General features: G+C 37.1%; 1 protein-coding gene across 12 annotated transcripts in view; it reads right to left on the bottom strand.

The window, feature by feature from the left end:
* UVRAG (UV radiation resistance associated) overlaps positions 1-14874 on the bottom strand; it is a 324682-nt gene that overhangs the window by 136366 nt on the left and 173442 nt on the right. For all 12 annotated transcript variants that reach the window (XM_055549116.1, XM_055549117.1, XM_055549115.1 and 9 more), the window contains 3 exons: positions 7127-7211; positions 5260-5347; positions 4310-4370 (listed from right to left, as the gene is read on the bottom strand). In XM_055549116.1, coding sequence (XP_055405091.1) covers positions 4310-4370; positions 5260-5347; positions 7127-7211 — 234 coding nt within the window. The remainder of the gene's footprint in view (positions 1-4309; positions 4371-5259; positions 5348-7126; positions 7212-14874) is intronic.

Genomic DNA, 14874 nt, shown 5'->3' with positions numbered 1-14874 from the left:
ATACTATTTTATCTTTAAAAATACCTCAGGTATCATCTTCTCTGTAAGACTTTCCTGATTCCCTCCTGGTAGATCTGATTCTACTTTAAGTCCCACATACCTGGTATAAACTTCGAAGTGCCTGACACAGAGTACAAATTCAAGAGATATTTATTGATTGGCTTGATTACAAGTTAACCTCAAGTGGACTGAAGTTTCACTGAGGTAGGATCAATGCCTTGGTGGCCTTTGCATACCCCCAGCACCTGGCACCATAAATGACACACACAAGGCACTCGGTAAATTCTAAAGTACATGGAAGTACCTTGCAGAATGCAAACATAAGATTTTAAAGTCCAATACTACCATATGTGCTTCTTAAAACGAATTCCTACAAGTTATGGTAAATAAATAGGGCCTTAGAGGAGAATTAAACATTTACTTCATTTCATTTTTTTAGCAGTAAAAACTGCACTAAAACTAAAAGATAAACTAATTTTTTTAGGGGAAGAAGGAATGTATTCAGCTTGGATGAATAGGGAACAAAAGCTGGGAAAAATTAGGAAATAAATCAACTCCAGAAAACAGAAATAGAATCAAGAAACATCCCAGAATGAATTGAGGTGATACTCTAATACCGGTAGTATCCCTGCTTCTCTTGTTGTTGCTGCTGCTGCTAAGTCACTTCAGTTGTGTCCGACTCTGTGCGACCCCATAGAGGGCAGCCTACCAGGCTCCGCCGTTCCTGGGATTCTCCAGGCAAGAACACTGGAGTGGGTTGCTATTTCCTTCTCCAATAGATTAAAGTGAAAAGTGAAAGTGAAGTTACTCAGTCATGTCCGACTCTTAGCGACCCCATGGACTGCAGCCCACCAGGCTCCTCCATTCATGGGATTTCCCAGGCAAGAGTACCAGAGTGGTGTGCCATTGCCTTCTCCGGCTTCTCCTGTTGCCACCTCTCAAATCATTCTATATGTAGCAGCCAGAGTGACTTTTAAAAGACATCAATTCATATCATCCTCCTTCTTGAAGCTCTTCAGGGTTTCCCACTCCACTGAGAATAAAATAGGAACTCCTTTCAGTGGCCTCAAGACCCTGGCTGACTCTCCTACATCTACTGATGGAATTCTTCTCTTTTCTCACCCTGCCCCAGCCACACAGGTTTGCTCTGATCTGTCCTTTCTTCCTCTCTCTGGCAACTAATTCCAATTACATTTATTGACTGCCTTATATAGGAAAAGCTCTTTCAAATGCTATCTCATTCAATCATCACAATGAACTGAAGATGTAAATATTACCTCATTTTACAGGTGAAGAAATTCAGTTCAGTTCAGTTCAGTCGCTCAGTCGTGTCTGACTCTTTGCGACCCCATGAACTGCAGCACGCCAGGCCTCCCTGTCCATCACCAACTCCCTGAGCCTACCCAAACTCATATCCCTTGAGTTTGTGATGCCATCCAACCATCTCATCCTCTGTCATCCCCTTCTCCTCCTGTCCTCAATCTTTCCCAGCATCAGGGTCTTTTCAAATGAGTCAGCTCTTCGCATTAGGTGGCCAAAGTATTGGAGTTTCAGCTTCAACATCAGTCCTTCCAATGAACACCCAGGACTGATCTCCTTTAGGATGGACTGGTTGGATCTCCTTGCAGTCCAAGGGACTCTCAAGAGTCTTCTCCAACACCACAATTCAAAAGCATCAATTCTTCCGTGCTCAGCTTTCTTTATAGTCCAATTCTCACATCCATACATGACTTAAGCTGTGAGAAATTACATGATTTTTCCAGAATACATGTATCTTCTCCCATGCCCCTTACCCTGAATTTTTTCAGATATATCAAGCCGATTCCTCAGAATCCTCAATCATGACACCCCCCTCTTCTAGGAATTCTCCCCCAGCTGTAGTGGGTGAAGTGAAAGTCAATCAGTCGTGTATAACTCTTTGCAACCCTATAGACTATATAGTCCATGGAATTCTCCAGGCCAGAATACTGGAGTGGGTAGGCATTCCCTTCTCCAGGGGATCTTCCCAACCCAGGGATTGAACCCAGATCACCCGCATGGCAGGCGGATTCTTTACCAGCTGAGCCACCAGGGAAGCCTGGTTCCTTTCAGCCTTCAGATTTTCTGTTAAACATTTCTCCTCAGAGAGGTCTTCTCTGATTACTTTATCTACAGTAGGTTTCCCTATTCTCTAAGATAGCATACTCTTTTATTAAATACTTGTTAAATACTTCTTTTCTTATTTATTGCCTTTATTTTTTACCTCCTTTAAGAGCTTGTACGCTCTATGAAAGAAGAGAATATATTTGCTTTTTCCATCATCATATCCTCAAAGCAGCACATGCCTGGCATTTAGGTGCTCAGTTGATATTTTTTTCAAAGAAAGAATATTCTGTATTCCTACAACCTGGCCCAGGGCTCAAGGTACTTATTAGGTTTATTAAATAAATGAATGAAAGAAAGAATGGGGAAAAAGATGTATCAAGAACTTCAAGACACCATGACCTAAAATTAACACCAAAGCACATGTGTATGACTTACAGAGATGAGTGGGAACACTGTACAATGGAAAACAGACAAATCCCAGCAAGATCATTACCTAGTTTTGTGGTCTTGAGCAAGTCACTAAATAGCTCATTCACACATTATACCACCTTTCTTACTGGGTTATTTTGTTTTTGGGAGGATTAAAGATAAGGCAAAATGTCTTGCTCTTAAATAAAATCTTAACAATCATGTAAAGTACGTAGTACATGAACTAATGTGTTCATACTATCAATTAGAAGATCAACTAAAAGCTTAGATGATGAATTGGTCCAAAATACGTGGTTTCTAGAAAGGGAAACAGGACTCAAATACAGGTCTTCTCATTCCTGTTTTAATCATTAAAAAAAAAAATTTTTTTTTTTTTAAATTGCAGTACAGTTGAATGGTAGCTCAGTCGGTAAAGAATCTGCTGCAGTGCAGGAGACTTGGGCTGGATCCCTGGGTCGGAAAGATACCCTGCAGAAGGAAATGGCAAACGATTCCAGTATTCCTGCCTGAAAAACCCCATACACAGAGAAGCCTGGTGGGCTACAGTCCCTGGGGTTGCCAAAGTCGGCCACAATTTAGCAACTAAACCACCTCAATAGTTGAATTTACAACACTGTATTAATTTCTGCTGTACAGCAAAGTGACTCAGTTATATATACATAACTACACACACACACACACACACACACAATTCTTTTTTGTATTATTTTCCATTATCGTTTATCAAAGGATATTGAATATGGTTCTCTTTCCTATACAGTGGGATCTTGTTGTTTCTATATGTATCAGTTTGCATCTATTAATCCCAAACTCCCGCTCCTACCTTCTACCATCTCTTTCCCTTGTGGCAACCACTAGCCTATTCTCTATGTCTCTGATTCTAGTTTTGTTTCTTAGCTAGGTTCATTTATAACACTTTTTACATTATGTCCCAACTACTTGTTGTAAAGGACAAAAAAGTAATACACTAAAGCAGTCTTAAATGTTAAAGGATCACAAATAACAGATTCTTTACAGGGAAATGGAAGAAAGTCCCAATAAGCACTAGTAATGCTCTATTCTGGAATAACTTATTCCCAAATAGATTAATGTGCTAGCTTTGGGTATAATCTATAGAACTTTTTAGTAGTCCTCAAAGCATTGTTTACTTTAGGGGAAAAGAACCCACTCTGCTAACAATAAAAGTCATCTTTCTACCCCAATGTCAAATAAGTTCTTTTCTCTGGCATACTGGTAAAGAGATTAGGAAAAATATTTTAAAATATAGCTATTACTGTGAATGCCATTTGTAACATCTTTAATGTAAATTTCTTTTAATTAAAGAGGACAGAGATGACAGTATAACAAGTTTAACCTATGGGAGTGGGAATGTCACAAAATTTAATTTCAAATACATTTTATGTCAGCAGAAATATAACTTTATAAACAGAGCAGACTAAGGTTTACAGCTTTGCTCCCAACACAATTTTTTCATGAAAAATCAAACCAAAAGGACAGGAATATTATTAGTATTCTTGAGAAGCCTACTGTCTGATTTTCTTAAACCCCATTCAAAAACTATTTTAACTTTCAAATAGAAAGCTCAACAATTTTCCCCCCATGATTAGACCAAATATCCTCTTAAGTCTTCCATTGGAGAAACTGACGCTATATACTTACAATTGGGAAGGGACAGAAGGTTCCAAAACTTTTCTGAAAGAAGGGACAGGCAACCAACATTTCAAGGTATCTCTTTTTCCTTGTAACACACCCATATTTTATACCAAATCTTTAGAAGTAAAAAGAAATAAAATACCTTGGAAGTCTTCAGAGTTGGGCAACTTGACACCACATACAAAGTAATCTTTATGCTCATTCTGCGAATATAACCAAAGAATGAAATTAATTTTATGTATAAACAATGAAGCTCTAAATCTAAAAAATTCAGGTGTTAATTCAAAGGCAATACTGTCATAGATATAAAATATTACCCTAATTGTTGAAGCTGAATACATAATGATTTATTATACTATTATCTGTATCTTGATATACACTCTAAATTTTCTATATAATACATTTAAAAACATATCCAACAAAAAGTCATATAAAATTTTAACCATAAAGCTAACTATTCTTTGACCAATTCAAAGTTATAAATGAGAATATTTAAGTAGAATTAACAAGTCTGTGAGTAATCTAAAATCCTATTAGCTTTCCTCTCAGAAAATTAGTCTTTTAAGTCCCTTTTCATTAGAAAGAAAACAAAACCACCAAATTTAGCAGATTTAATTCTCTAAAAAAGAATCCTAATAATTTACATTTGTACTTACTCTAAGAAACCAAATACAAAAACTTAACATCTTGACAGCTACCACAGGGATATCTTAAGTAATACTAATAAAGATAAATTAATTAGTAGTTATATATTTAAAACAATGTGTATGTATCTGCATGCATGTCTCAGATAAGGTAGAAGTTGACAATGTGGTTGAGAGGAAAAGTCCTAAAGAAACCAGAAATAATTTGGCATTCTTTCAGGTGAAGATAAGTTCACTCCACCACTAAATTGACAGAAAAAAATAAATAAACTAGTGAAACCTAATGCCAACTAATTCTAAATATACTTTTTAAATAAATATTAGCTTCTGAATGAATAATAACAGAGCATATGATTAAGACTAGAGCAATGGTGTTTTCTTTGAGAGTAAATTTCAAATAGAAATCTCTTAAAAAAATTTTTTTTCCCCCAGAAAATCTGAAACTTACCAAATCAATAGGGTAAATGTAGGAAAGCTCAGATAGTAACTGTCTGCAACGAATTGTCAACTGAGCATTAGTCTTCAGAAAGAGTTCTCTAATGAGGAAAGAAAAAAGCACATTTGTTAAAAAACAAAAAACAAACAGGTTTGCTCGCTTTGTAACGGTTATTTCCAACTAACTGACACAGAGAAAAATTAAATGATCTGTACTGGGCCACAGAAATTCAGAAGCAGAAGCAAGAATAACAGCTAACATGAGTCCTGACCTATCTCTATATACCATCAATCACCCTAACTATATAAGGAGGCCTATTGTATATATCCAGCACCATGAAAAGAGATGTAAAACGTACAAATAATCATTGACTGGACACCTACTACTATATGCCAGGAGCTTTACAAATAGCTTTAATTATCATATCAATGACAACTTATTTGGTTGATATTACTATATCTATTTTACAAACAAGAAAACAAAATTTAGAGAGGCTCAGTAAACTGACCAAAATCTCATTTAAACTGAGGCCAATTTGCAGGAAATACCCCTATGGTGTTTCCTCAAAACAGCATTCTACTTTCATTTTCAACTACAGATGTTATAACTACCTCAAAAAATAACCTGCTGTCATATTACAAAAGTAAAAGAATAAAAAGGACAAAGCCAAAAGGTGTGGCATGAGACGATGCCGCTTTTCCCTTACACTATTTAAGAAACACGACTAACAGCTAAATTACCCATAGAGCATATTACCTGCTCAACTGTGTCAACAATTAAAAAGGAGGTAATTTAGGAAATGCAGCAGGTTAGAGTGGAACATAAAGCAGTACAATGCAAAGAGAGCTGAAGACTTAAAGGCATCTAGTTCTGCTTTCCTAGTGAACCAGACAAAAAGTAACCTCCACAGCTTTGCCTCCCTATCTGCAAATTCAGAGGATTAGATTAGATGATCTCCAAGGTTCTTTCCAGGTTTCTTAATTGCTAAAGTTTCTTAAACAAAAATGCACAATGGGATGACTTTCCAGTAAAAGTGAGTAGAGATGAGAAGAAGATCAGAGGTGGCAACAAGTTAAGCATGTGCTGCAAAAAATAAAGGGAAAAACTATTAGCATTTGTTAAATGACTGTCATGGAGCAACTGAAATCAGCTACAGTTCTATCTCTAGTGCATGTGTAGTCGGTGGTGTCTGACTGCTTGTGACCCCACGGACTGTAGCCCATCAGGCTCCTCTGTCCATGGAATTCTCCAGGCAAGAATACTGGAGTGGGTTGCCATTTCCTCCTCCAGGGGATCTTTCTGACCCAGGGATCGAACCCGCACCTCCTGCATTGCAGGCAGATTCTTTACCCCTGAGCCATTGGGGACCATTTTATATTTGACAGTGAAGGAAAATAATCACAACTTATTCTTAAGAAGAGAAAAAAATAATGGTAAAATAGTATTTTAGGAGAAGTCTGCTAGCAACATGGAGAATGAACTGGACAGCTGGAGAGACTTATGTTAGAGAATCTGAGAACTGCTGAGGTAAGGCAAGTGAGCTAACAGGAGTAAAACTGAAGAAATTACTAAAGAAAAACTGTAAGCTGCACTAAATGTCGAAGACTGGAAGAGGAGGAGATTCAAACGTGAAGTCAGGGTACCGACGCCCTGCAATCTAGAAAAACAGCGTTCAGGCTTCTGATTCCGACTACGTACTAGGCGCCTTCACAACTGCCTCTAGCACAGTGTGTGACACAATAGGGGCTGAATAAACGAAAGTGGCGCTGAGCATAGTAACTGGCACTAACACTGGCAGCTTAAAAAACACTCCGTTTCTAAATCCTCTCCTCAAGGTAAACTCAACACTCCTAACAACCATTCTCAGTGTTCCGCTTACCTTTTCGCAGTGCACTCCTTTCTCAACTCATTTAGGGATTCCTTTTGGAGTTGAAGCTTGAGGTGCTCAGCTGAAAATGTACTTCCTAGAGAGAGATGAAAGGAGACAATTCCAGATGTAACACTGCAGACAGGACTGCCCAGTCACAACCAAACAGGCAGAGCCCAGTCCCCCGACTGTGAGAGGAAAATAAAAAGAGTAAAAGGTAAAATGAGGACAGAAGACTTTTGGGCAGATTAACCAGAGTAAAATTCCGATTGCTTCCATTTTTACACAGTCTCTAGCAGGAGTCAAATAGTTAAGAGTTCAAGATTCCCTACCTACAGATTTCGGGGTTGCTGATCAAGAAACCCCAATGAGATGTTCAAAATTCAGACAACTTCACTAAAAAAATTAAAAACTGGCTATGAACTTTGGGTGTTAAGGATGATTTACTAAAAGTTAATCAACTGTAACAAATGTACCCCTCTAGTAGGGGAAGCTATGCACAGGTAGGGTTTGGGAGTATATGGGGAATCTGTACCTTCTGATCAATTTTGCTATGCACCTAAAACTGCTCTAAAAAATAAAGCTTATTTTTTCAAGTGGTTAATTTGTTTTCAACCACAAATAATACAGAACATTGCTGAAAGTATAAAAAGTAATAGAGCAGGAAAAATTACCTGCATATCGACTACTATAGTATAGTAGTTCGTAAATTAAGTTTTTTTATGATGATCATCTTATTCATATATATAAATAGCTTTAGTTACAATCATAGTGTGCAGGAAATATATATTCTGATTTTTCCAAATTATGTCTCAAGCATTTTTACATGTTGACAGATAGTCTGAGTTACAATGTTTAATGGCTTGTAAAATATAACTCAATAGAAGTGAATTAAAAGAACAGTCTACATTTTAACTGATAGTCCAATACCTCAATTCCATTACAGGACATTTAATTTCCTCTAAGTATTTGCATGGCAATGATTAATATTTGTGTATATATGCCTAGTCTTTAGTGTTTATACTAACTTTGGGACCTCCATTTTCATTTATGTGATCATAAAATCCTTTTACATCTTCTTACTCTAAAAAATGATCCTGTCTCAGGCTCTTGATAACCAGGCCTGAAAATTCCAAAGGTCCTAAAGCACAGAAAAACAGTCTTAGATCCTTACATACTAAGTTCTAGATCTTAAAAAGGAGTTTAGTTCCAAGAACCGTGATTAACAGGAAATGGTAGCCGAAACTCTTCTGTACATCTCCTCTAGTGAGGAGCCAGAAGTAGATTAACTGATCAAAATATAGTTTGGACTTGAGCCCTAAAACCACCAACCTAAGTAATTTTATCAACATATGTCTAAGCACCCTGTTCTTCTCTCTCAACTGTATGTTAATGACCAGTAAGTTATTAATTAACTCTGCTCCCCAGACGGAACTTAATCAAGAAATATTGCTTATCTTCTTTAGCCCCAATGTAATTCCTCCCCGGATTTCGCTCTCAACAATTCCAGAAGACAGTCAGATTGACAAGTTCCACCCCTCACCTCATGTACTTTTTCCAGAAAGCACATGAATTCTTCCACTACTATACAAATTTGCAATCTTAATTCTTCATCCCAGATAAAAGGCTGCCTCAATTCTAGTGAAATCACAAATAAGGCCAAGACAGATCTGGGTTTCGAAACGCAAATGTTATACACCCTCTTTAGCTTTGAAGGTCTTTAGAACATATTACATGACCAAAAGAAAACAAAAACATTTGCAAAACAAAGAAAATAAAAAAATACACTAGCCAGCTAACAGATGGGGTAAAATGTTAACAATGGGTAAATCTGGGTGAAGAATATAGGTGTTCTCTGTACTCGAATTCTTGCAGTTTTTCTTAAGTCCAAAATGATTTTCAAATAAAAAGAAGAATAGACCCAAACCCAGAAAAAGGTCTCCTACAAGGCTTTTCCACAGGCTTTAAAAGAACTAAGGCTGTAATATATATGGAATTTAGAAAGATGGTAACAATAACCCTGTATGTGAGATGGCAAAAGAGACACAGATGTATAGAACAGTCTTTTGGACTCTGTGGGAGAGGGCGAGGGTGGGGTGATTTGGGAGAATGGCATTGAAACATGTATATTATCATATGTGAAACGAATCACCAGTCCAGGTTCAATACATGATACAGGGTGCTCGGGGTTGGTGCACTGGATAACCCAGAGGGATGGGATGGGGAGGGAGGTGGGAGGGGGGTTCAGGATGGGGAACGCATGTACACCCGTGGCAGATTCATGTCAATGTATGGCAAAACCAATACAATATTGTAAAATAATTAGCTTCCAATTAAAATAAATAAATTTATATTAAAAAAAAAGAACTACAGCTTTAAAACGCAGAGGCACCATCTAAGGCACCATTTCTCCACATTTTTCTGTTAAAAGGTAATACACCTCTCATTGGTTACACGGTGTTCTCTGGAACAAAACTGAGACTGGTTTAGTTAGGCTCAGGTAGAGAAGAACCAAGTATCTCTAAATATTTGCATGGCAATGATTAATATTTATGCATAGTCTTTTGTGTTTATATTAACCTTGGAACCTCAGAAAAGTCAACCTAAGTTCCAAAGTCACTTCATAAGAAGTAGTAACAAAGAGGCAACGATGTGCTCAATCTCTTCACATGTTGCTCAGGTTATGTATTACCAGCCTGAATACTACACAATTGGTGGTGTGGTCTCCCAAGGCTATTACATATCTAGAAGCAGTGATATCCATCTTTCAGACCACAGATACATCTTGCTTCTCATCTGATTTTCTCAAGATTCAGCACTGACTGGTATCTTCTGCTTGAATCATTCTTTACTACAATGGTTGTAAAATAATATTCAAATTCCAGTGCCCCCTCCATATTTATCAGTTAGCATTCAACATTCTTCTCTAAGCAAGAGGCCTTCCTTCTTCATTAGCTATCTATTATCAATATGGAACCATGAATTCTCTTTTATTTTTCAAAGAGTTATAATTCATTATTGTATTTAATTATTTTGGTGCTCAAGTGGTACCAGATTTGATCAGCCATGCTCGAGTGCCCTTCTGATGTCGTGTGATCATGATGTTCAAAACATTATTATCATTTTAATTGCTGTAGGATCTGTAGTGATATTCCCTCTCTCATTTGTTAATTCATGCTTTCTCTCTTTTTACTTGGTCAGTCTGGCCAAGGGCTTATCAATTATATTGATCTTTTCAAAGAACACCTTTTAGTCTCATTGACATTCTCTGCTCTTTTGTTTCAAGTTCACTGATTTCTGACCTTAATTATTTCCTTCCTTCTGCTTGATCTGGGTTTAATTTGCTCTTCTTTTCTAGTTAAGATAGAAGCTTAAGTTACTAAATGAAGGACTTTCTTTTCTACTGTAAGTATCAAATGTTATAAATTTCCTCTAAGCTAGCATCCCTTTAGATGTTGACATATGTTCATTCAGACAAAAGTATTTCCCAATTTTCCTTGTTATTTCTGCTTTGACCCATGATATGTGTATGTATGATGATACACAATACTTTGCATTATTTTGATTATTTGTATTTATTTATGACACCAAATCTGGCCTAACTAAATATCCCATAAGTACTTGGGGGGAAAAAAGTATATTCTGCTTAATTAGGCCAAGTTACTTGATTATGTTGTTAATGTCTTTTATCCTCACTGCTTCTCTACTTGGTTCATAAATTACTGAGAAATGAGTGTTATGGTTACCAGCTACAACTGTGTATTTAGCTGTATCTCCTTTCAGTTTTTGCTTATATATATATATATATATATATATATATAAGCGCTGTTGTTATATTCGTACATATTTAGAATTGCTTTATCTTTTCATGAACTAGTCTCTGCACCATAGTGTAATATCCCTCCTTATTGCAAGTAATATTCATTGTTCTGAAGTCAACCTTGCCTGATATTATAGAGTCACTTTTGCTTTCTTTTGGTTGGTACTGGCATAGTGTACTTTTTTATTCTTTTACTTTAACCTATTACTTTATATTAAAAATGTGCTTCTTGTAGATAGCATTTAGTTGGGTCTTTTTTATCTTTATAAAATCTGAATAATCTTAATTGTGGTATTTAGAACATGTACACTTAATATAATCACTGATACATTTAGGTTAAAAACTACCACTTTGTTAGCTGTTTTCTTGATGTGTTCCTTGATGTTCACTTATTCTTTGTTTCTTTATCCCTCTTTTTATATGCTTTTGGATTATTTTTTTATTCCCTCTTTCTTCATTATTGGCTTACTCTTACCTCCCCCTAAAATTTCTAGTTGATTCATTGGAAAAGACCCTGATGCTGGGAGGGATTGGGGGCAGGAGGAGAAGGGGACGACAGAGGATGAGATGGCTGGATGGCATCACTGACTCAATGCACATTGAGTTTGAGTGAATTCCGGGAGTTGGTGATGGACAGGGAGGACTGGCATGCTGTGATTCATGGGGTCGCAAAGAGTTGGACACAACTGAGCGACTGAGCTGAACTGAAAATTTCTAGTGGTTGCCCCAGAGTTAACAATATATAACTTACAGTCTACCTTCAAATAAGATTAAACCATCTCATGTAGAGTATAAAATCCTGAAAACAATACACTCCCAACTCTTCCCTTCTCCATTCTTAAAACACTTCATAAATTTTATTTTATGCCTGTTACAAACCCCAAAACATTGCTGTTGCATTAGAAAATCAATAGCCTTCTAGAGCAACTAAAAATAAGAAAAACCGATGAACCTATCTGCACAGCAGCAATGGAGACACAGACATTGAGAACAGACTTATGGACATGGCTTGGGGAGGGAGGGAGGAAGGAGAGGGTAAGATGTATGGACAGAGTAACATGGTAACATACATTACCATATGTAAAATAGACAGCCAATGGGAATTTGCAGTATGGCTCAGGGAACTTAAGTCTGGGCTCAGTGACAACCTAGAGTGGTGGGATGAGGGGGAAGTGCGAGGGATGTTCAAGTGGGAGGAGACATGGGTAGAACCCAACATAATACTGTAAAGCAATTATCCTTCAATTAAAAATAAATTAAAACTAATAAGAAAATGTCTTTATAATATCTCCCTTTCAACCATTGCTGGATCTCTCAATTTTTGTGTGTAGAGCCATGTTTCTGTATGGTATTATATTTCTTCTGCTGAAGAAGTTCATTTATTATTTCTTGAAGTATAAGACCACTGATAACGAAATAATTTAGTTTGATGTGAAAGAATCTCTTTGTACTTCAAGTTAGATCATTTCTATTGACCGATCTTCAAATTTAATGATTCTTTCCTCAGTCGCGCTGAATACCAATGAGTCTGTCAAAGGCATCCTTGATCGGCGCTGTTTTTGGTTTACAGCCTATCCATTAGACTGTTTATTAGAGTTTCCACCACCTCTCAGCTGAAATTTACCATCTGTTCTTCTACGTTATCTACCTTTCCACAAAATTCTGAAGCACAGTAACTATATTTATTTTAAATACTCTTGCTGATAGTTCCATCACCTAAGTCATCTGAGTCTTTTTTCTGTAAATTTCTTCTCTTGTCAACATTTTGCTGTTGGTAGTGCTGGTGGTAGTGGTAGTGAGGGATTTTTGTTTTGCTTTTTTGTCTCAAAATTTTTAATTTGATATTGAACATTATTTGCAGGGCAACAGAGAACAAAAAGGACATGCTTATTCTGCTGTTAATTTGGAGGGTTGAATCAATTCAATCCGGAATTGAGCTGGGTCTGAGTTCTGTTGCTGACATGATTACCTTCAGTGCATTACATTCTTCAAACTTCCTCTCATTTGTCCCTGTCGGGGATGGCACTGGTGGTAGTGTGAAGATGGTCTGACACAGGCTTTTTCTCAATGGCACATTCTAGTCCCGGATTCAGGTACTCCCTGGGAATCAGCACCTACGTAAGGGTGCCTCACCATGTTCTTGTCTCTCCTCAAGTGGTAAACTACAGGGGCTTGTTATTCTGTGCATTCTACACTGGCTGGGGAGGAAGGGAGGGAGTTCCTCCATCACTCTGCTTAAACCAGGCCATACTCTGTGTTCCTGGGGAGGGCTTTCTCACTGATTCTGGCCCTCCCCTAGGGATTGACTGCCTTGAAATCTTAGTACTTGGATAGTTCAAAAAAAAAAAAAAAAAGTTACAATTCTGTACATCATCCAGCTTTCTGTTGTTGTTAGGATGGAAGTGATGCTCCTTCCATCTTTCTACTTCCCAAACAGAGGCTGGAAGTCAAATCTGAGGATATCAAGTTTATTTAAAGCTCTATTCTTTGTATTTTCTGTTTCTCTGAGGTCAGCTATTCTGTTTGTTCAACTTGGTCTCATTCACAGTGTTTTCCTCAAATATCTGATGACCTTTAGTTTCCCCTTTAAATCCATGAATAAGTGATTACATTGGTTAGCAATAGGAAATAGTGTAGGTTTCCTTTGAAGCTATAAGGACTTACTTACATAAAGACTTCACCTCTGAATGGCAGCTTAGTGAGGTGGGCAGGTCCTGCTAACAATTAGTTTTCCTTCAGGGTATATATGCTGAGAGAAGGTAGTACCTTTCATTTTAAACCACTGCAACTATCAAATAGGGAGAACTTTACTTTGGGATTATGTTACTTTAGGGTATTCCAGTCTTAAGTAGAGCTGCTTTTCATGTTTTCCCTCTGGGTTGGTTGTAAAATTCCACAGTTAGGCCTTGCTCTACTTTTCTATGCCAAAATCTCATACCATGGGACCTAACCAGGTCAGGAATCCATTATGTTAAAAAGTAGTTGGAGTAAATGTTATAGGAAGTTACTCCAAATTCACAAAGAAAGAAAATGAGCCAGTAGACTGTTACCCTAATTACTGCTCCATTATTTCTGATTTCCATACTTGGGAGTTGCAAGTTGAGGCATCTGAGAGCTCTCACTGCCTTTCCAGAAACTCCCACTGCAACCTTTTCCATTTGTGTTCCAAGCTGCAGTTTTCCTCTACTCTAGCTTATTCATCAATACAACTCTACGTTGTGTATCTGAGAATTATGTCAAAAATCTTTGCTATTTCAGTAGTACACTCTTTCATTTACACCATTAACAAGAACTTATTTTTTATGCATGTATCTTTATCATCATATGAATAAGTCATTGAGAGGGAGAGAAAGTAAATGCATGGCTTGGTTTATCACACTTCAAAACTGCTTTTTGAAACCCTTGACCCTATGCATGCATACACTATGGCCTCTCTGTTCAGCAAGAACTCAAATCAAGTACTTTAATTTTAATAATCAAATGTCAATGCCATCTTCTATAAAATGAATAGCTAAAGAATATGAATCTTGATTCAATCAACAAAACAAAACACAGACTCTTTAGGCTCTCTCTCACCAGAGAATTTGGTTTCAGACTGGCTAGTGGCCAGCTCCTGTCAAAATTACAGTTAAAATCAATAAACTGTCATTCTTCTGAGCTTTCTACATCGAGGCAGATGACCAAAAAGCAATATACGTAAACTATTTTAGTTTTTCTCCCCACAGAAATGCCTTTTCTGTACTATGATTTATGATGCTGCCCTTCTCAAGGGTTAATAGATATTTCTTGCTGTAACTTTTGCAAAATTGCAACTGACTGTCATTTCATTATGATATTTAATATCTAGCACATAAGACACTGGATGCTAACTTCTTCTTGGAAATTAACAGGCAACAGGAAGCAACTGATACCTTTCATAACTCTACACGACTGGCTTAAT

This window comes from Bubalus kerabau, chromosome 15 (assembly GCF_029407905.1).
Source record: "Bubalus kerabau isolate K-KA32 ecotype Philippines breed swamp buffalo chromosome 15, PCC_UOA_SB_1v2, whole genome shotgun sequence".
In the NCBI taxonomy this organism is placed as follows: domain Eukaryota; kingdom Metazoa; phylum Chordata; class Mammalia; order Artiodactyla; family Bovidae; genus Bubalus; species Bubalus kerabau.
This window is presented reverse-complemented; position numbering and strand designations above follow the sequence as displayed.